Raw genomic sequence first — 23,955 nt, forward strand, 5'->3', positions numbered from 1 at the left:
ATTAGTTCAACTTAATGCTTAAAATTTCTTATCCAATTTCTATATCATACCATTCTGCACACTTTTCATCACACAATAACTACTTTTTTGGCCAGAATCAGGTCCCAGGTAGTTTTACTAGCTGTTTCTTCCATTCTCAAAGAGATAAAACTCAATAAAACAAATCAAGAACTTAAGACACTCTACTTACTGACAGTGATATACAGATAACTAAAGTCTTCCACCATTACGGTAATCTTGCCTCTTGTCCATGGCACTCATAATCCAGAGACTGATGACCATTAATGTATCAGCCCCAACCCCAACCCCTTTCTACTGCAGTCTCAATTCAACCATACTGCCAGTCCTGGTCAATCCCAGACCTTAATTTAACATTCATTCTAGCTGTTGGCTCTACTACCATCTACTACGGTAAGAGAAGTATGATGGTTCATGTGCAGTAAAAGTGCTGACAGGTAGGCTTATGTACAGTAAGTGTTGATCAGAAGTACCAGATCAAAGTAAAGATCAATGTGACCTACTTTAACCCCTTTCAGTTTCCAGGTATCCCGGAAATCTGAGTTGGTACCATGTTCTTTTATGCTGTCTTTTTTTTAGTATGTAGGGGATTAGGTGGGGGTGTATTACAACTTGAGATCTTGAATGCTATACTTGACAAGAATTTGGTAGCATAAAATGTGTCAAGTGATGACAAATTCATTTAGTGTGTTGAATAAATACGAAATCTATCAACAGTAACTTTCATACTAGATTTTGAGAATGGGCATAGAACATGATATCTACGCCTCCAAGGACAAGTTTTTAATACCATGTCAATCGTAACTTTCTAAAACCTACTTTGTTAGGGGATATGAGAATGGGAATGACTATTAATGGGTATGCCGTTTCTTTTGGGGGGATAAAAATGTTCTCAAATTAGTTTGTGGTGATGTCTATATAACTCTGAATAAACTAAGCATTGAATTATGTACTTTAAATGGGTAAATTGTATGATGGGAATGTCATCTCAATAAAACTTAATATTTTAACCTCATTCTAATGGCTATCATACTACATGCTATTATTATATGCTTTCTAAAATAATGTTAAAATACATGTCAAAAAATCTAATAGAACATGGGACTAACAGAAACTTTTATAACCTAAATTAAGGCAGGTATTAGGATCCTGATAACAAATCACTTAGGAGCCAGAGATGACTGGGAGACAAGGAGCCATTATTCATTAGATTCAACCATCAAACAAACAGAAAACAAAATAAAAAAGTAAGAGTGAATATGATCTCCTAAATGATTTCTTCAGAAAGAATATAAGTTGAAAACGATTTTCAAATGGAAGGCTTTGCTTCTATAAACAAAAACATGAAGTCCTCAATAGCATGAGCACTTACTCATCATACTCGATATGATAAATAACGTCTTCATCAGCAGCAACAGAGTCTGAATTAGACGTAGAGGGTACATTGTCCAATTTATTTGTGTTCTCTTTGGAATTATGATTTACATTTCCATTAGTCCTTTTATAAGAACTGCCATTCTTCAGTGGAGTTTTGCCACGTGAATGTCCATCAGAAGCTCTAGTAACACTATGTATATGTGCTTCAAACCAAGCACCAAGGCCGACATCTCTGGCATCCACCAATTCATTTACCTAAAAAAAGTTTAAAATTTGTTAATGAAGCTTAATTTCATCTACTGCTTCAAAAACCTTAATATAATTCAAGTTATTTGAGGATTATCATGGTAAACAATATTCGCAGCCACTCAGGTTTACACGGATTTATCAAATCAAAACGGCTTTTGGATTTTACTGTCTTAAATTCCCTACTTACTAGTATGAAAATTAACTTTCTTCTCAATTTCCTTCAATGAAATAGGTGTTCTTTAACTTCTTACTTATGTCCATACTAGACTTTCAAAATATAATTCTCTGGTACCCAGCAAGTCATTCTGGCAAGTTATTCAGTAAGAACGTTGCTAATGAAAAGCCAACACTTTAAGCTACTATGCCCTACAATATTAACTTGACTATCAATTTTTTCATAACCCTAAAGATAACAGTCAGCCGTAACAGAAAATGGTTATGCTGGAAAAAAAAAAAAAAATTGAAGACGAGGTAATTTTATGCACAAGGACAAGGGGAGAGTCTAGTGAATTGATCGGGCAAGTTCATTAAGTGCCACCACCAGTTAGTAACTCGCTAAAAAAATGCATTTACTACTTCAAAAAGCAAAGACAAAAATATAAAAACATGTATTTTTAATTTAGCACAACTACAACAAGCTGAAAGCAAAGAACAGGGCTATATGTTGCAAAATCTATGTAATCAAGTCTCATAGACAATCTAAGATAAATCATGCAATGCAACAAAAGGAAAAATAAAAGGTTCTGGTAAAGAGGTATACCAGAGAATTAAGAGTTAATGGAAGCGGGTTAAAAAACAAATCTGAGCATGGTGGGCAAAAAGATCCAAGGCCCTTTTAAGAGTAAATAGAGAATTCCCTTCAACTTTTCTTTTTTAAGACCTTAAAAAGAAAAAATGAAATCATAAGATCATCTAATCAGGCTAGCTCTTCCTTGAGGGTATAAAAGACCACTCAGAGTATCTAATATAATTCTGACAGATGGCATAGCTTGAGGGTTGGGGGATAGGCTCTACATTAAAACTTAAATATCCACATGCCAGATTTATGCAAGCTTTCTAACTTAGTTTTATCTAACCCTAACAACCTTAATGTTTCCTATTTAAGAAGGTAAGGAACAGAGGCTCTCATATTAACTGCCTTCATGTGAAGGCTAATAAAATGTAAAGCCTGGATTTGAGACATCTTGACTTTGAAGCTTAATGCTTTGCCATTATACCATGAAACTTGACAGATGAAGATGCTAAGAGGTAAATAGGTATTTTATTAAGTGATGAGCTTAGAACTAAGGTATCAAAACAATAAAAAGGCTTCAAACCACTAAAATGACACAGAGGTAGAGTTAAGTACAGACAAAACAAAAACTATTACTACCAGAATGACGTACAGCATTTTAATGAGGGCAGAACAAATGATTAAGATGGTAGTACTGAAATAGCTTGAAATAAAAGGTTTAATAACATAAGAAGGAGTTTAAGAGAAAAGAAAATGCTCTAAAAGCCAGCTAGGATATGTACAAGAAAGAATAAGAAATGGAACACAGATACACTACATACATTAAGCGTTAAATGGACACAGGTGCATTTCTTCCATAATAGTCACTGACAAATTTAAACACAATCACTTGTAAGGCAACACATGTCTATAACAGAAATAATCAACTGATTATCTGTCATGCTCAAAAAAAAAATAAATAAAATCTATCATACTTGGGAGAAATGAACTGAAGCTATTATTTCATAGCGAATCAAATGTAAGATGTTTCATATAGCACTGCAGAAATGTTGTTCTAGGAGAGAATGCGAAACACAGCTGATACTAAAGAGCTAAACCACAGAACATATTTAGCAACATAAACGTAATTAAGGACGAATAAGAGGTAAGTGAAATACTGAGTTTGCATATCAAACACACAATTGGCAGACTGATCTAATATCTGAATACCTCAACATGTGACAAAATTATTTAACGGAAACCCAAGTCAACCTAAAATACCATCAACGCTTGAACAATACATAACAGAACTTGTTAGCACTAAGGTAGGGAGTTCTTTGAGTACAATAACCTAGATTTATAACTGCAAACAACTAAAGATTTTATTCTCCAATTATAAGGTATACTTCTCACTCGCGATAATGCACATAAACTAGGTTAAAAAAGCTCTCAAATTCAAAAGTATAGATAGTTCATAGACTAAGTTAGGTTGGATCTAAATGGTCTGAAGTACATTCAAGAAGTAAAGCAAGAAGGAATCATTAAAAAGTAATATTATCAATAACAAATGTTTGAGGGTTTATTATATACTGGATATGCTTTTAAGTACTTCACCTGTGGAAAACATAGCAGGCTATGGAGATCAGGCTCATATTTTTATCTATCACTTACTAGGTCTAACCTTGAACTAGAGTTATTTAACTTGTCCTATACTAAGCTTCTTTATAACATAACTTAACTTGTAGTGTATTAGAGATTAGGTAAGAAAACCCATATGGCATGCCAGCCTAGCAAGCACATAGTAGGCACATACCAAACAATCTCTAATCTCCATAACAATATAGTTAACCTTAAAACAAAACTCAAAATATATATTTGTATCATTGTTCTCAGTAAACATTAGCAGTGTACTACATTTTATGTACATTACCTCCTTTAATAATAATTATAATAAAAAACCATTCTTACATTTCAATGAGGTTTCAGAAGTGAGATATACTTGCCTTCAGGAAACAGTTATTAAAAAAAAGTATGGGACCAAGAAAAAAGAAGAAAGAAAAATAAAAAAGTATGGGAGCTAATCTTAGTATATAGGTTTCTTCAACGAACCTGGTTCATTCCAAATGTCATGTTTCCCCAGAGTTAACAATTAAGACTCAGTGTGCAATATAGTCCCGTTTACATAAAGTTCAGAAACAGGAAAAACAGAAACATATTGGTGATAAAGTTAATAAAAAGCAAGGAAATGATTACCATAGAAATTTGGGTAGTAGTTTTATTTAGGGAGGAGGAAGAGAATTATAATCAGGAGGGGGTACATAAGAAGTTCCTGAGGTACTGCAATTCTACTTCTTAATCTGGGTAGTTTGCAGACAATGACTTCGTAATATTTCCTTAAATTCTTTTTTTAAAATTGTCTTACATTTCATAATAAAAAAGTTTAAATATCAAGATGCAGAGTTGTAATGTAGATAAAAGAAATAATTCATGATTTTTACTCCTTTCCCGTGTTTCCTACAATGAACATAATATAAAAAGTTGAACAGTGCCACACACTTATCTGAACTCTGAAAGCTTACTATCATTCTAAACAGTCATTATCTAGGCCAGGGGACAGTCATTTCAAAAACAGAACCTCAGTTAATACATGGCATCCATACACAAAAATAAAATTAAAAATCAAGTTAGGCATAAATTATATTTCAAGAAAGAAAATGAATCACTTTTAATCTAATTAGGACCTGATTTATCTTAAATGTACAATGGGAACTGGAAGGACCCACCCAGCCTCTGTACTATCTCCCATAGGTTTTCCAAAGGTGATAGGGATCTCTGGTTTCTTATAACAACATATGAAGAGATCTATGAAACTGATCAAATATTGCCCAAACTTTTCAAACAGGGTAAAACAAGAACAGTATCAGATAACTTCAGGTTAAATTTTCATTTTAATACAATAAGTTTGAATTTTTACCTATGTCAGTTTTGATGAAAATTTAGAATTTATTTTTTGCCTCTACTTTTCAAGCGATCCAAAGAACACCTTAATCAAAAGGAAGGAAAAATTCAAAAATGTTTGATCATCCAATGATTTTAATTATACAAAACACTACATCTCCAAAAGGAAAACTCTACACAAAAGTGACACAGGCAAGAATTCAAGATTAAAAAAAGAAAAAAGAAAAAACTGCCAATTTGTAAGCGGTCTAGAAACAATTTAATGAGACTAATATTCTAATTACTGAGAGACTTGCTCTGATGATGGAAAAATGGAGAAAGTCAAAGCAAATTCTAAAGCAATAGCTTCTAAGCCATTTTCAGATGAGCAAAAAAGTTTCTTTACTTCTAATAGAAGTCTATGAAGTCATAGGGAAGTATTTGTTGGCCCCTCTTTTCCTAATCTTAGTATAAGTGTACAGTAGATATTCAAATATTCATTTAATGTATTATCCAGAAAATATGTAAGCCCTAAAGTCACTAGTCAAAAGCTTCAAATACCTATGACAATTACTGAGCTTCATCAAAAAGGGCAAATTTGAGTTAGCCTTTTCAACTAACTGATAAGGAAATAATTCAGCTTTGACTAAGATATTACTGCATAAATAAGACTAAAGTTTAAGTAGTAGGTCCCAAGTGTGTCTAAATGGAGCTACAGAGCCTTAGTATAAAACTTACTTGTTAAATTTATACAGCTCGTTAAATGGTTGAATTGGAATCTGAAACCAGGTTCAATGGCAAAGTTCAAGTTCTTTTAATATCTGTCCTATATATTAACACAAAATAAGATTTTTTTTTAAAGATTAAGCAAGAGACTAGAAGGAGCTGATAGCCAAAGCATGTTCTAACACTGAAAATGAACTGCAAAGATCTAAGAAAAGTAATTTCTTTCTCATTAAAGTTTTCTAAATTAAACCTGGGAGAAGGGATGTGGGCAGAATATTGAGTAACTTCCTAAGCAGAATAAACTTAAATAACCTGGACAGGAGGGGTACAAGGGTAGTTCAGTGGCAGGAGACTCAAGTTGGAGACCGGGGTTCGATTCCCAGCCCATGCATATTCCTCCCCATTCCGCCCCCCCCCCCCCGAAAATAGAACAAGCAAACAAAGAGAAAAACAAACATTCAACAAATGATACTAAAATAACGGATACTCACATGGAAAAAAAAAAAAATGAAATGTGACCCCCACCATACAGAATTAAAAAAAAAAAAAAGGAGAGACCTGGACTGCTTAACCTTAAATGACCTCAGATCTGTAGGTACACATAAGCTGGTCTTACAAAAACAAATTTTTCCCTTCACTGCCCAAAATGAAGCAATTCAGAAGTAACAGCAACTAAGCTGTTGTCATTTTTCAAAAAGAAGTTTAAAAATTAACAATGTAAAGATAATGATAATTAAATAAAATCCATATTCCTGGAGGGGATCTAATAATGAAAGAGAAAAGGCTCAAAAGGACATTATTGGTATATATGAGAAAACTGGAATACAGACCAGAAGCTTCATATTAATATTAAACTTCTTGAACTGGATAATTGTATTTAAGTACAACTTAAGCTACTTAAACTACATAAGTGACTATCCTTGCTCTTAGGAAGTATACGTGGAACAGTATGTAATGAAGAAGCATGATGTATATAATTTACTCTCAAATGTTAAGAAAAAAACAAAAATGGATAGATGGACAGAGAGGCAGACAGATCGCAGATAGAATGCTATGTGAAGTATGACAAAATTGTCAAAATTGGTGGATCTGGGTAGGTAGAAGGTATGCTGGAGTCCCTATAGGTTTTGTATTAATTTTATACCTGTCTTGTAAACATGAAGTTTCATAATTAACAGTTTAAAGAAAAAAGTAACAATGTAAAAATGTAATATAGATACAGATGGTTACATAAATATTCATAAATATGTGTGTATACTGAAGTTAGTATACACACATATTTTCTTGCTCTATCAGCTAAGAGGGCCTAAAGGCAAAAACAAAATGTACCAGTAGCAAGGAGCAGTGAGCACACTCAACATATGGTTTCTAATGTCATTCTCTAATTAAAAGAACCAGGATTCCTTGGAGAAATGGTTGATTCTAGGGCTGGGACAGGAAATATATAAGAAAGTGCTTTAAAAAAAAGTTAACATCCACAATGATGGAGATATGTCAAAGGGACATAGGAACCAATTAAAAGAGCTTCCAATAGTCAAAACTGAAATTATTTGAAAAATACAGTAATAAATACTAAATACTAATATCAAAGCAGTATTATATTAGCATTAAATTTATTATATAAACAAATAACTGAATAAATAAATGGGGGAGCAATTTGCCATGTAGAATTTCAAATAGTTGATGTAATTACTCTGCACTCAATGAAGTAGAGTATAAATTCCTACTCTTTGAGTGGGGGCTGAACATAGCAACTTTCTTTCAAAAAGTACAGAATGGAAACAGGAGGGGGTAGAGCATCTTTTTATTGGCAAACACTGTCTCATGTTCATAGTATATACCCTGGATATATGATATGACGAAACAGCACTTTACGGTCTTCTTCTCCTAAACAAATAAGTACAGTCTAATCTTGAGGAAAAGAGCAGACAAATTGCCACAGAGAAACATTTTACCAAATACCTGACCAATAATCCTTAAAACTGTTGAACTCATCAAAACCAAACAAAGTCTGAGAAACTGTCACAGCCAAGAGGAGACATGATAATCCCAGGTGAGACTAAGGAACAGAAAAGAACATTAAACAAAAACTAAGGAAATCTGCAGAAAGTATGACTTAATGTATCAATAAGGGTACATAAACTGTAACATATACACTAAACTAACGTAAGATTTAGTAACAGAAGAAACTGGGTGTGGGATATATAGGAACTCTGCACTATCTTCCCAATTTTGCCCTAAACCTAAAATTGATCTGAAACAAAGTTTATTTAAAAAGCAACAAAGTTGGATGCATGCGCACCGGAAGGAAGAATGAAATCAAACGGGTGATTTAACAAATTGGCAAGTTAGCTTTCAGCTCTGACAATTCTGTCTTAACTGTGAACATTATATAGAGCACTATCACGTGATATCATGTTTATTTCCAAGTCTTCCTATTTCAAGTATTTTTTTCTCTTCTATTTTAATTTCTAATAGAATCAATCAAGCAAAACTACTGGTATTTCAATATTAATTCTGAAAATGACAACTTCCGGTTGCCCAAAATGTTCTAGCATTTATTTTCTTCGCTTTTTGAGGTATCCATAAGTGATAACTTTGCCCTCTCCAATAGCTGCACTTTATTTTGTTCCCCTGCCTAAGTGCATTATTTAACACTTATGGAAAAACATTAAGTAACAGTAGCATTAATTATTGGCTTCCTTGTTTGCTCCTATTTTTAATGGGGATACTTCTAGCTTTTCCCCACCATTACAAGCATAACACTGGCTATGGTTAAAATATTCATCTATTACATCTGTTGTTCCTCTTACCAAAGATTTTTTTATCTAGCTATGATTGTTTAAAGTTTCATTTAGATGCAGAAAACATTTTTTATTAGATCATTTGTTTTCTTTCATTTGTTAAAACAATAGATTATATTAAGACATTTCCTGATAATGAACCATCCCTGCTTCCTGAAAAACCATACTTGGTGGGCAAGATACTATGTTCTTGTAATATACAGCCATAATTCTATTTGTTAAACATAACTTAGGTTTTATATTAAGTATGTTAGTGATGCTGGTGTGACAGTCATGTTTTAAATTTATCAGTGGTATACTGATTCTGGGAAACTTTCCTTTACATTGTGGGTCAATTTAGTGATAATCGTCGATTATTCAAAGGTTGAAAACAACTCTTCACTTAAGATACCCAGACCTGGTGCTTTCTGCCAACTTTTTGGTTTTTTTCCTTCCAAGATGTTGTCTTTGTATTTTCTCAAATAAGTCACTCATCTACCAAATCTTAATTTTTAGCTTTGTAACAGAGTTTGAGCAACTTTTCCCAAAATTATTCTACCATAAAACCTCCCCAACATTGTATTAACTGTGAAAACACTGAAGCAATTCTTTGAGATCAGAAACAAGGCTGTGCCCACTATCACGACTTCTATTTAACAGTGCACAACTATTAAGACAAAAAAGTTTATAAGGATTGATAAGGATAAAAAACTCAATTATTTCTAGACAATTTATTAGAAAAGCTAGAAAAAGGTACATGCAAAGGGCGAGAAATCAATTGCATTTCTAGGTATCAGGAGACAAGATGCATTTTAAAAGGTAATTATTTTCAAACCTACTAGAAATAAACTGAGTAAGATACATACAGGGAAAACTTGAGCTAATTGAGAAAGATGTTCAAAATTTGTCAGAGAAATCTATCATGTTCCTGAATTTTAAGATTCAACAATGCAAAGATGTCAATTCTCCAAGTTGATATATGCAATCCCCTAAATACCAGCAGATTATTTCTCTACAGTTTTGACAAATAGTTTTCAAATTTATATAGGCAAGTGTTAAAAGACAAAAATCAAAGAGCCTTGAAAAGGAATGAAATTTGAAGATGGGGGAAAGGAAGATATTAAAACACTCTAAAAGGCTATAGTACTTAACCAGTACATGCACAGATATAGAGAAATATACCAATACAAAAATATAATGGCAGTATCCAGTGAGTGAACAACCAGCACTATTCCTAGACAGAAATTTCAAAGAAGTTCTTCAACACTTGCATCCGGATACACATACAAGAAGATTAAAAGAATCACTTAAACTGAAAGTGGCAAACAGCCCAAATATCTATTAATCATGGATTAGATAAACATACTGTGATAGATCAACAATATGGAACACTGAAATAGTGATAAAGGAATAAACACAGCTATATGCATCAGAGAATCTTCTGAATGTTGAAAAAAGTAAAATTCAATTACCAATTAAACATAGGCAAAATTACACACACCTTGTTTAGACATACAAGTAGTAAAACTAAGGAAAAACAAGAAAATCATAAGTCAGAATAAGTAGTTTACGTCTTAGGGAGAGAGGGAGATGTAATCTGGTAGGGGCACACAGGAGGTTCTAAAAAGGTACTGGTATCATTCTACTTCTTAATCTTGGTGGAATTACACAGGTGTTTGCTTTATTATTGTTTCTCAAACTATATATAAACACTTTATACATTCAGCTGTACATGTTTCAAAGCAAAAATTAAAAGAATACTTTTAAAAGTTAACATGTTAACAGTTCTATGCTTACTTTCAAATGGCAATAAATGTGTATTCACAACATCCTGAAGAGAACATATAGCTGCATTTTCAGAAGTCATCTGAAGAAGACAACATACCTTATATAGTCCAATGCCAGGATCAATAAGAAGCGTCTGAGTTGATGTAGATGGCTGACTGGAAGGTCCCATCCTTGGGTTTTTCCTTACTTTAGGTGGACTATTAGAAGAGAGTTTAACCTGGACATCAGTCTGTTTAGATGTGCTAGGAAGATCAGGGTCTGGGCGAACCAATAGCTGAATTATATCATTCAGTCCAACATCATAGTCAAATAAAGTATATCCATTTTCCAACTAGGAAAAAAAAAAGAAAAAGATATTGAAATACTTATCTGAAAACTTGATCTTTTTACATGCTTAACTATCCACATGCCCTAGCAAAGCTATTAAAATGAAATTCATCATGTAATTAATGATTTTGAAACCATTCTTATTACAGCTTCTGAAGGTTATATCTCTAGACCCCAATAAATTCTTAAGAATCACTCCATGTGGGATCCAGGGAATACTTCAAACCATTAAAACCAAAAATGTATCATGGTAGCTGTGATCTTATCACCTAGGCAAAATTGTTAATTTATCACCAAGCTTTATTTTTAAAAACCAGAGCCTGAACCCACTTCAAAACAGGTAAGTTTTGAAAGCTAATTACTTTTATGACCTTGTATTCGATGAAAGATTAAATGAACCATTTCATTTTTTTGAAACACTGTCATGTCAGTAGTTTTCTTTTAAATCAAGCAGGGGGGGGGGAAAAATCAAGCAGGAATCGTAATTCTTACTCATGCTATTCTGCTTGCTTAGTCTTCTAATTCAGACCATTTGTAAAGATTATCAAGTTATATCATCAAGTCTTCCAGGATGAATAGTGAATAAATTATCTTGTCTTCCAGCATGAATTGCAAATTATCTTCAACTCAAGGGTATTTTGGCAGTCTCCAATCTGCTTCTCTATAGAATTCAGGTGGCCATTTGCACATGTGATTTTCATTTAGCATGAGTGCGTGAAACAACAGAAAAACCAAATTCCTTTAAAAGCAGATCGCTTTCCCAGAAATATGACCAATTTAACATTGCTCATTTCCCCTTCTTTATATGAGATACCTGTTATCCACAACTCCCAAATGCACGAAGATCATAACAGAAGTCAACAAAGGGGGAAAGAATAAGTCTGTCCTTGAATTATAAACTTATGTACTAAGTCAGAAATTTTCATTCAAGTGGTTCAAGAACACACCTAGTACAGTCCCACATATTACACGTTTAATTTGTTAAATGGAGCAAGGGATCAACATATCAAGAAATTCACAAATAGATTTCCTAGTAAGGAAATTAAATTTGATATTATCACCGTTTAATATGCTTATTCCAAATAAGCCGAGTCCTAAATAAGAAAACAAATCTATATGTTAATATTATTTAAAGAATCAGACCAAAAACAAAAAACTCCCACTAATCCCCAACTCCTGAAAAGTTAAACTCAAGGAGCAAAACTACATTCGTACTTCATTTTGTTAGTCTCCAATAGTAAGAAGAACATACCAATTCTGGAACAGGTGAAAAAGTACAACTTGATAAAACATACAACTATTGAACATTATGACAATTACAGAAAAATGGAAATGTACAAAATAAAAAGAAAAAATAAATTATAACAGCATGCAACGTGAAAATTAACTGGTAGGGCAGTCACAAAAATGAAGACAGGAGTTAAGATGATGAAATTTTAAGTATTTCCATAAATATTTTTCCACTGAAATTTTAGGTACAAGAAAAAGTCAGAATCATTCGTATAATCAATTGACACCTCCGACTACAGTTTTTAATCAAGTGATTGGTCAAGAGTAGATATACACAGCTTCAAGCTGTATGCACTCCTTCTAAACTTGGCTAGACAGCAAAAAACAAAAACACAAAAAAAGCAATATCTACAGCCAGGGTGGATCACTATAAGTACATGAAGTGAAAAGGCACTGCAATAAAAATTATGCCCAGGCTAACATAAAATCACCTTGCCTCCAACTATTCATGCTTGCTAGGGTAGCCTTTTTTTTTTTTTTAAACTCAGATTATCCAATTCTCCCTTTCTTATTGGCAAGTACCCTGCTAATCTTCCTAAAACAGTAATTATCATCCATTGCATAGCAATTTCCACACCACTTAGACCACTGTGAACAGTTATGAAAATTATTGGAACGAAGGGTTATTTGAAAACTACTGAAGTTCTCTCAAATTTAAGGAAAAGCACAGATAGAAAGTTATCACTTTCAAATTACACTGAGTAGGGGCAAAAAAAAGGATGGGTGCATTTCAAAATTACAAATACCTTTGGTTTCAGGCATGTAACTATAATTCAATCTGTCAAAGCAATAAAAGCTTGAGAACTGCCATACTAGAAGAAGGGGATGTGGGATTTACAATACTGGGGAGGCAGGGATGGTACTAAAGATTTTTTGTTTTGCTAGACAGTACCCTTGAATTTTTACTGGGTTGAAGGAAGAAGTTCCAGGTAACAGAGAACTGCAACAATGGGATGCAAGTGAAAACTGGGAAGAAAGTATCAAGCGGCATAGTGGTTGAGAAGGTAGTGGGGAAGTCATGCCCAAGGATTACTGACAAGGGATGTAAATGAAAGAGATACATTATTAATGTTCATGTGTCTTTTACTCTACTTATGTAATAAATTACACATTTACATACACATCCCCTTAAAGAGGCAAAGGCTCTTATTTTGTATTCCCCAAGAAAATAGAGTCCTAGGGCCAAAAACAACTGCTCATTTCTTCTTCAACTCTGGTTCAAGAGCCATGTTTACACTCTTTATTCTAAGGCTATCTCTACAATAGTACCAGGAAAAAAACTGGAAAGAAAAACTTCTTTCAAAGTAGGAAAGGCTCTGGATTCTCCAAAGATTCAGAAATCCACCAACCTCACTTTCTTAAAAAGATTCAATCCCTAGGGGCCTTAAACACAATTTTCTAGATAAAAATGTCCAACCGAGGTTACCTCAATCTAACCAGAACTTACAGCCCTATAGCCAGCACCTAAACCACAGCATTTATCACCTACAAGCCAAGCAAGTTATATTTTACAAAGACACTCTATCTCCAGAATATCTAACCCTGAACAAGATTTAAATAGATTTAATGACCAAAAGCGCTTCCTGTAATGGTTCTTGAAATTCCACAAATCCTCATTATAGCAATCAGAATCCACATCAGTATAAAAATCCTATTGAACTGCAACACAAGTTTGCATAGGAGTGCCAAGTTCCAATGCAAGTTTAAATAAAAACTAAAGTTTATCTAAAATTAAAATAAAAACAAAGGATCCCGTAATTCTTGCACATTTTTAGATAAGCTGAGAACTTAAGATTTGGTTTCCATTCTTGCAAGAACAAGATCAAGTCAGCAATCAAAATGCAGGGCATATGGCACTTTCATAATAGAAGTTTTCCATAAAGGAATTTTATTTTTGCATCAGTCATCTTTTAATTTGTATTAGCTTGGTGATGAATGATACCTTAACTGTGACCAAACCAGTCACTCTTGTTTTATCCTTTAGCATTTGTTTATGTATCAGTAGGCTTCTATTTACTGTCCACCTTGTCATCTAAAGTAAACTGTCCTTGAAAATAAATATTTTCTACATTTGAGGCCATGATAAATTATTTTCCCTTGCAGCTTGAGTCTTTTTTAAATACTGGCTTCTTGCCCTCATCTCCATGAACAATGCAAATCATCCCATCCTAAGATATCTTTTCTTCTGAATGTTGATGAGGAAACCACCACAACTGTCTGTAGCTCACCACTTATTTACTCCTTACACTCCTACAATCGACTCAGTTTATACTCTTCTCAAAACTACATTCTAAACATATGACAAAGACTTTCCAGTTTGAATCTCAGGACCTCCTGTCTTCAGTCTCCTTCGCGAAAGGATCTGACACTGTTGATTACTCCCTTCTCTGGAAAAGGGTCTTCTGCCCAACATACCACATTTCTTGGTTTTCTCGACCTTTCTAACCACTACCCTTTCCTCTTGTCTTAGAACTGTAACATAATCCATTTCTGACTACTTGATTTCATTTCCCAGTAAGTTTTTCCTAACCTTCTAAACTCTTAACAGTTGTTGTACCAGTAGCAACACAAAAACAGACAACAATCTTAAATAGAACTCTTTTCTCTCCAAATCCCTTATGCTCTCCTACTTGCTAGTAGCTCCCACTACTTTCCTTCTAGTCACAACCTTTTCCTTTGTAACATGTCATATTGTTCATGTTTCTCCCTTACCCTGTGATGTGTGGTGGTGGTGTGTTTTTGTTTTGTTTTCACTTGTGCAGGCTCTGAGAATCGAACTGGGTCTCCAGCATGACAGGCAAGAATTCTAACACTGAACCACCCTTGTACTGCCCCTGTGATGTGTTTTGAAGGTGGATAGGTTTAGAGGAAAGATGGTGGAGTAGGGACCTTCAGGAATTACATCCTCCAACCTAGTAAATAGGCAGGAACTGTCTGAAACAACTATTCTGGGGTTTCAGAGGCCAGAAGAACACTCATTCAGCCGGGAGTAGAAAAAAGAGGCTACAGAAACTGTGATAAAAAAAAAAATGTTGAGCAGCATTTGTTGTGTGGCAGCTGCTGGCATATCCTGCCCACAGCCCACCCCCCCACCCTCAGCCCAGGTGGGCAACCTCAGGATCCAGTCACTGGCTAGCTGCTGCTGTCAGAAAGGAACATGAAAATACACTTCACTAAGAACATATAGGAGGTGGAGGAGGACAAGGGTGCCAGGCCCAGCCAGCACTGATCAAGCTTTAGATTAGCTAATTCAGATTGCTGGGCCCTGGCTCAGATCTATTATTTCAACTCATTCCAGACAAAAGTGGCAGTGTTTCAACCCTACAGCTAACAGTGGCAGAGGTAGTTAAGGTTTAAAGACACAGTGCCTCCTTAGGGCTGCAGGGAACAGTTTGCTGAAGGGTACCTGCTGGGCAGGTCATGAAAGCCCAACTCTGGGGAGCCCTCAAAAAAGGCGTCTGGCATCTTTGTGACTCTCTCCTCAGGGCACTGTGGAGACGGTCTGGTCTGCACTCTACTCCCTTTGTTGGTCCCTAGCCCTGGTAGGATGGGAAATACCAGCTTGGAGAAGTACTCTCTGGAGTTGATCCTCCTCTCAGAATTTGCCTTCCAGGGAAAGGCAAATAAATAAATAAAAGATAGGGACAAAACAATAACAAACAGGACAAATCAAGATTCCCAGAAAAGTAACAAAGGAAAAGAAGCTTTCAGAGATTGTGCCATCTTTAAAATTGCAATGCATAGCAAAGGCAATAATCAGAAGACGAGCTGAAAAATCTGGTCAGTTAAACACAGAATAAGAATAAGGTGAACCAAGTGTCAAATAAGAGACTTAACACAACGGCAATCAACAATAAAACCCTAGACAAGAGATAAAAACTGACCTTCAGAGAAGATGAACTCGTCAAGATATTCACATGCATAGACACTAGCAGAAAATAAGCCATACTAAGAAACAGGAAGAAATGATCCAAAGGAACAAAAATATCAGAAAAGACAATGTGGAACTAATCAAAGATGTTCAAACAATCTCCTAAATCAATTCAAGGAAAAGAGAAATACAGATAAAAATATAAAGAATACTAAGACACCATGTGAACATCAAGATTTGAAATATAAAAAATAACAAACTTTGGGAGTGAAAGGTACAAGAGAAGAGATTAAAAACACACTAGAGGTATAGAACAGCAGATTTGAACAGGCAGAACAATCAGTAAATTAGAAGACAGGAGAATGAAAATCAGAAAGAACAGATAGAAAAAAGAACGGAAAAAAATTGACCCGAGTCTCTGGGATTCGAATGACAACACAAAGCACACAAACATTTGCATTACGGCATGCCAGAACAAGAAGAAAATGGGAAAGGGACAGAAAGAATATTTGAAGAAATAATGCCCAAAAACTTCTGAAGTCTTAGAAAAGACAAATCTACATCTCCAAGAAGTACAACAAGCTACAAGCAGAGTAAGTCCTAACAGAACCATTAAGACATATTAAACTATCAACTGACAAGGATAAAGAGAATGCTGAAACAGCAACAGAACAGTGATTCATCATACAGAGGGGAACTGCAATAAAAGTACATGACAATTTCTAATCAGAAACTATGGGAACAATACAGCAGTATGATACATTTGAGGTACTGAAAGAAAAAAAAAACCGCCAGTGAAGAATTCCTTATCTGGTCTTCAAAAATGAGGGAGAGCTTAAGATATTTACATAAACAGAAACTGAGAGAGTTCTTCCACGAGAGACCTGCCTTACCCAAAATATTAACAGGACTTCTGCAGGCTGAAAAGAAAACACAGGAGGGCGAGGCTTGGAGTAGAGTATAGAAATGAAGATTACCAGTAAAGGTAACTAAACAAGTAAAAGGAGAGACAAAAACAAGATATGACAAAAAAAACCAGAAGTTAAAATGAGTGAAGTATTACCTTTATAGTAATAACAATGAATGTTATTGTATTAAACTCGCCAATCAAAAGATACAGATCAGCAAAACGGATAAAATAGTATGATCCAACTATATGTTGTCTACAAGAGACTGACCTTAGACCCAAAGACACAAATAGGCTGAAAGTGAAAGGTTGAAAAAGGGTTATCATACAAACAGTAACCAAAAAAGAGCTAGGGTAGCTATACTAATCTTGGACAGAATAGACTAAACACAAAACTGGTGTAGGAGACAAATAAACATACTATCAATAAAGGGGGCAACCCACCAAGAAATAACAATCATAAATACCTATGCACCTGACTATGGTGTGCCCAAATTTATGAAGCAAACACTGGCAAACCTGAAGGGAAAAACAGACCCGTCTACAGTATTAGTTGGACACTTGAACACACTACTTTCAGTAATAGAACATCTAGACAGCGGACCAAAAAGAAAACAGAGAACCTAAACATAGAAAAATGAACTAGACCTAACAGACATATACAGAATACTGCATCCCAAAACAGCAAGCTATATATATTCTTAGGTGCTCATGGATCATTCTCAAGGATAGACCACATGTTGGGCCACAAAACAAGTCACAATAAGTTTTAAAAGACTGAAATTATATAAAATGCATTCTCTCATCATAATGGAATGAAATTGAAGTCAATAACAGGTAGAGAACTGAAAAATTCAAATATATGGAAGCTAAACAACATGCTCTTAAAGAATCAGTGGATCAAGGAAGAAGTGGCAAGAAAAATCATCAACTAGAGACAAATGAAAAGGAGAACACAATATATCAAAACTTACAGGATGCAGTACAGGCAGTGCTGAGAGGGAAATTTATAGCCATAAATGCTTAAACTAAAAAACAAGAAAGAGTTAAAATCAAATACCTAACTGCACAACTGGAAGAACTAGAAAAAGAACAGCAAACTAATCCCAAAGCAAGCAGCAGAAGAAAATAATAATTAGACAATGAAACTGCGAACAACAATAAAAAGCAAGAAGGAATCAGCAAACCAAAAAGTTGGTTCTTTTAGAAGATCAATAAAATTGACAAACGCTTGCTAGACTGACAGAGAAAGAAAGAGAATATGCAAATAAAATCAGAACTGAGACGGGAAACATTATTACTAATCCTCAGAGAAATTAAAAGGATTATGAGGATACCACGAACAACTATATACCAACAAATTAGATGACTTGTATGAAACAGACACATTTCTAGAAACACATGAACAACCTACAATGATTAAAAGAAATAGAAGATTTCAACAGACCAATTACAAGTAAAGAGATTGAATCAGCCATCAAATATCTCCCAACAAAGAAAAGCCCAAGATCAGATGCACTCACAGGGAAATTCTACCAATCATTCCAAGAAGAATTAATACCAATCCTGCTCAAACTCTCTAAAAACCTGTACAGGAGGGAACACTACCTAACTCATTTAATGAGGCCAACACTACCCTAATGCCAAAGTGAGATAACGATACTACAAGAAAAGAAAATTGCATTCCATGCATTAGAATAACTTTACAGAAACCAACAACCTCCAGATGGGTTCCTGGACCAGGTAAGTCCTGAGACCTATAGGGCCCAGCCTCACCAGAACATCAGCTATTCCATCTCCCTACCCTATATTACTGACAGCCCTTCCGACATGAAAAAGCTTGAATATCCATAGTCCAAATACCTCTAAAGAATGGGAAAGATCAAAGGTGATGGTGGAATTATACAGAGAATATAGGGTTTAACAAACAAATATGATTACTGAATCATTAACTTGGTATTTCTTTTAGCCTCTAGGATCTTAGAGCAGCTACAAGTAAAAAACCTAAAATTGTAGAATTATAACCCATACCAAACTCTGAAATCTGTTCTACAACTAATTGTGCTGTGCTTTTAAATTTATTGTGTTTTTGTACATATATTAATTTACACACAAAAAAAAGCGATTGTGATGATAAAAAAAAATCATTCCTTCTAGCCTCCTATATTCTGGAGCAGCTAGAAGGAAAAATCTGAGAGGATGGTATGGTAGCCTATGACAAACTCTGGGATCTGTCCTGTAACTAGCTGTTGAAGAGTGCCTTGAAAACGACTGCTTTTATTTCTTTGCTTTGTATATATGTTATATTATACAATAAAAAAGTTAAAAAAGAAATGGTAAGTCAGGAAGTGTGAGTCCTCCCAATTCATATATTTTTTTCAAGATGTATTTGGCTACTAGGAGCCCTTACTCTTCCAAATAAAACTGATGGTTGGCTTTTCCATTTCTGCAAAGTTAGCTAACTGAAATTTTGATTGGGATTGCATTGACCATGTAAATCAGTTTGGGTAGAATTGACATTTTAATAATATTTAGTCTTTCAGTCCATTTATTTAGGTCTTCTTTGATTTCTTTTAACAATGTTCTATAGTTTTCTGCATACAAGACCTTGGTTGACTTTAATACATATTACAAGAAAGGAAAATTACTTCTTTTATGAGGATACCACAAACCATATACCAACAAATTATTGGAGAGACTGAATAATCTCGCTGATAAATGTAGATGCAAAAATCCTCAACATAAACTTGCAAACCAAATCCAATAGTGCATTAAAAGAATCATACACCATGATCAAGTGTGCTGTATCCCAGGCATGCAAGAGTGGTTCAACTCAAGAAAAATCAATTAACGTTAACACCTCACAATAATAAATCAAAGGGGAAAAGTCACACAATCGTATCAACACAGAAAAGGCATTTGACATAATCCAGCATGTTTTTTTGTTTGTTTGTTTTTTTGCCCAAATTAAAGCACCAACAAGAAGTTACTTTCACTCAAGAGAAGATGATGCTGTCCAGGACAGCTGTCAGTTGGGAAGTCATGTGGCTGGCACCTGCTGGGGTCTTTGGGTTCTGAATACCTCCCTCAGCTGGAAGGCACACAAGGACATCTGCTTGCTTTCTCTGCTCATTTCATAAGGCTTCCCCCAGAGGTTCCTTCCTTCTGCATCTCTCAAGGTCTCTGGCTTTGTGGGCTCTCTGTTGGCTCTAAGGCTTTTTTCAAACTTGTTCCCTCTTAAAGGACTCTAGTAAGCAACCCCATCTTGAATGGGTGGAGACATATCTCCATGGAAACTACCTAAACAGATGTTACCACCCAGAATTGGGTAGGTCACTTTTTCATGGTAACAAAGAGATCCCATCCAGCTGACCTCATACTCAAAGGTGAAACACTTTTCTGGGGTACATTACAGATTCAAACCAGCACAGCCATAGATATGAGGAACATTTTTTGAACCTAAATTCAGTTCCATTGGTCAGTATACCTATGTTTAGGCTAGTACTGGTGCTGTTTTGACCACTTGAGCTTTGTTTCATGAAGATGATTGTCTGATATAACTTTCGCAATGTGACTGTGTGATTGTGAAAACCTTGTGTCTGATGCTTCTTTTATCTACCTTATTGACAGACGAGTAAAACATGGATTAAAAATAAATAAATACGGGGAACAAGAGTTAAAATAAATTTAGCAGATTGAAAAAATTGACATTTTCACAGCCTTAGAACTGTAAACTTGCAACTTAATAATATTTCCCTTTTAAAAAGCTATTCTATTCATGGTATATTGCATTCCAGCAGCTTTAACAAACTAAAACAATGGCCAACTGATATGTGACAAGGCTGCCAGGTCTACTCAACTGAGAAAGAATAGTCTCTTCAAAAAAAAATGGTGCTGGGGCCATTGTCCCGGCCTCAGGTTGCCGGGCAGATGTGTCCACAAGTGCCATGGGGACTTCTATGTCGGCCCACTGGGCTTTCCTGTGTGGATACACCTGGGCCCCAAAGCTGGCCTGAGAGTCTGCAGTTGGCCCTACGCTCCCCTGGAGTCAGGCAGCTGAGCCGCGGCCCCTCACCAGGGTAATGGAAAGGCCCAGGAGGAGAAGGACATAGGACTGGTTCCCAAGAGGGAACTCCCGGCTCCTCACAAATGCCCTCCTGCAGCTTCCACCCCAGATAGTGAGGGACCTTACATCTTTGTTGACTCTTCCCATATTTACAGTCCAGATGTCCTTTCCCTTCAAACCCTGTTTACACTACCACAGAATTGTGCCACCAGGTCTTCATGTCCCTGGTCAGCTTTCCCCTCCAAAGGGGAAGTGGTGGTCTTGAGTTAATGGAAGTTTGCAGATAAAAAAATAAGCTGGACGCTGGTGAACTCCAATTTCTTCAAAGCAGCCCTATCCAGGTACTCCAGATAATCATACTGGAAGCTGGCAGCAGGGACAACCACAGAGCACTGGAAAGAAGGAAGCAGCCATCCTGGGTCTTTCTCTGTTACTATTAAGTTGGAAAGAGCAGTCTCCCTTTACTCAGAGATCAAGTAAGGGATGTGGATTCAGCAATCTCTTAGAACCCATGACTCTGCTCCCAAATGAGGAGAAGTTTTGCGTCTCATGGAGCTTGGGCAGTGAGACTGTCAACTCTCCTCAGGGCACATGATGACCACCCAAAAAAACAACTGCCAAGCTACAGTCTCCAGAATACTTCCAGTTAGATATAGGAAGCTGTATTTTCTTTTTAGAGGAGTCCCTAAAGAGTACATCTCTCAAAATCAATCTCCAAGTGTTATCTTGACTGTAGGTAGTCACATAAGTCCACACATGATCAAACTGCATAGAACAAAAATAAAAGGAATTAAGCTGGGGAGCTGTGACTAGGCTCAATGGTTCACATCAGTGTAAATATCCCAGTTGTGATATTGTGCGATAGTTTTGCCAGACTTTACTATTGGGGGAACTGAGTCAAGGCTGTACCAGACCTCCCCATGTTGTTTCTTACATTTGTGTGTGGGTCTACAATTATCCCAAAGTTGAAACAGCAGTTTAAAAAGTGGGGGGAAAGATGTGCTAGGAAAACTGGATAAGCACATGCAAAAGAATGCAAGAGAACCTCTATTATACACCATATTCAAAAATTAACTCAAAATGGATCAAAGACCTAAATACAAGAACAACAAAACTCCTTAGGAAAATGTAGGGTAGCATCTTCAGACTTTGTGGAAGGTAACAGTTTCTTAAAGTTTACACCCAAAGCAGAAGTATGAAAGAAAAAATAGATAACTGGGACCTCTCAAATTAAAAACATGGGCATCAAAGGACTTTGCCAAGAAAGTGAAAAATAACCTAGTCAATGGGAGAAAATATTTGAAAGCCACATATATCCAATAAGGGTTTACTATGCAGAATATATAAAGAATTCCTACAGCTCAACAATAAAAAGAAACAATCCAATTTAAAAAGTTGGCAAAAGGAGGGCCTCGCTCCCCTGACCTGTGCACCTGCACAGCCACATCCTCCCTGCCGCGGGGCACCCATACTCACAGGCACCAGCACAGTATTCCCAACCTGTACCTACACTGCAAAGTATCACTGCACTGATGTGCCTCACCCCGTGCCCCACATCCGGCTCTACATTCATCCCACAAATACAAGGCTTTAGACTACTGAAGGAAATCAACTTCCAAAGTAAACCAATCAAGATCTTCACATGCCACAAAGACAGATCACCAAACATATTATGATGCAGATATATAGCCCAGCTTAACAACCAAATTAAAACACCCGAGGAGACTCAAACATTGGAACAACTAATCAAAGATGTTCATATAATACTACTAAATAAAACAAACGGGATGGTTAATGACATATAGGAGATGAAGAAGACACTAGAAGAGCACAAAGAGGAATCTGAAAGAATCAACAGAAAAATAGATTTCACAGAGATTAAAGATGCTGTAGCCCAAATAAAAACATACTAGAGACACACAACAGCAGATTTTAAGAGGCAGAAGAAAGAATAAGTGAACTAGAGGACAGGAGAATTGATTTTGAACACTCAAAACAGCAAGTGGCAAAAAAGATGGAAAACTTTGAACTGGATCTCAGGGAAATGATGGACCAAAGAAAACACACAAACGTAAGAATCATTGGTGTCCCAGAAGGAGAAGGAGACGAGTAAAGGGCTAGGAAGATTAGTTGAGGATATAATGGGGGAAACTTCCCAACCCCTATAAAGGGCATATATATGCAAGTCAAAGAAGCTCAATGAACTCCAAGGAGAATAAATTCAAATAGGCCTTCCCCAAGACACATACTAACCAGTCTGTCAAATGTTAGAGAAACAGAAAATCCTGAAAGCAGCAAGAGAAAAACAGCATACTACATACAAGAGAATCCACACAGACTGAGTTTAGACTAGTTAACTGGCACTACTGAGGCAAGAAGGCAGTGGTATGGTAAATATTTAAGATCCTGAAAGAGAAAGACTTCCAATGAAGAATTCTGTACCCAGCCAAATTGCCCTTCAAAGCTGAGGGAGAGATTAAAATTTTTTTTTTCAGACAAATCCTGAATGAATCCTTCAACAAGAGAATGTCCCTACAAGAAATATTAAAGGTAGGTCTGCCAGCTGAAAAAAAAAAGACAGGAGAGGGAGGTCTGGAGGAAGGCAGAATTACCAGAAAGGGTAACTTAAAGGATAAAAAAAGAAAGAGGGAAAAGAATATACAGATTTGAAAAATAAAATCCAAAAGATAAGATGGTGGAGTCAAGAAACGCCTTTTCAGTAATAACACTGAATATTAACAGACTAAATTTAACAATTAAAAGATACAGATGAGCAGAATGGATTACGAAATATAATCCAGCTATATGCTGCTTATAAGAGACACATCTTAGACACAAGGATTCAAATAGACAAAGTGAAAAGATGGATAAAGACGCTCCACCCAAGTTGTAACCAAAAGAAAG

General features: G+C 35.6%; 1 protein-coding gene across 5 annotated transcripts in view; it reads right to left on the reverse strand.

Annotated features, from left to right (window-relative positions):
* The window catches only part of UHRF2 (ubiquitin like with PHD and ring finger domains 2), a 134,066-nt gene that overhangs the window by 99,188 nt on the left and 10,923 nt on the right, over positions 1-23,955 (reverse strand). For all 5 annotated transcript variants that reach the window (XR_013170460.1, XR_013170457.1, XR_013170459.1 and 2 more), the window contains exons 2-3: positions 10,688-10,921; positions 1,391-1,650 (exon numbers count right to left, since the gene is read on the reverse strand). Coding sequence is in view for 1 of the 5 variants with exons in the window: in XM_077148215.1 (XP_077004330.1) it covers positions 1,391-1,650; positions 10,688-10,921 (494 nt within the window). In the remaining 4 variants the exon portion in view is untranslated. The remainder of the gene's footprint in view (positions 1-1,390; positions 1,651-10,687; positions 10,922-23,955) is intronic.

Source organism: Tamandua tetradactyla, chromosome 2 (genome assembly GCF_023851605.1).
Source record: "Tamandua tetradactyla isolate mTamTet1 chromosome 2, mTamTet1.pri, whole genome shotgun sequence".
Classification (NCBI taxonomy): domain Eukaryota; kingdom Metazoa; phylum Chordata; class Mammalia; order Pilosa; family Myrmecophagidae; genus Tamandua; species Tamandua tetradactyla.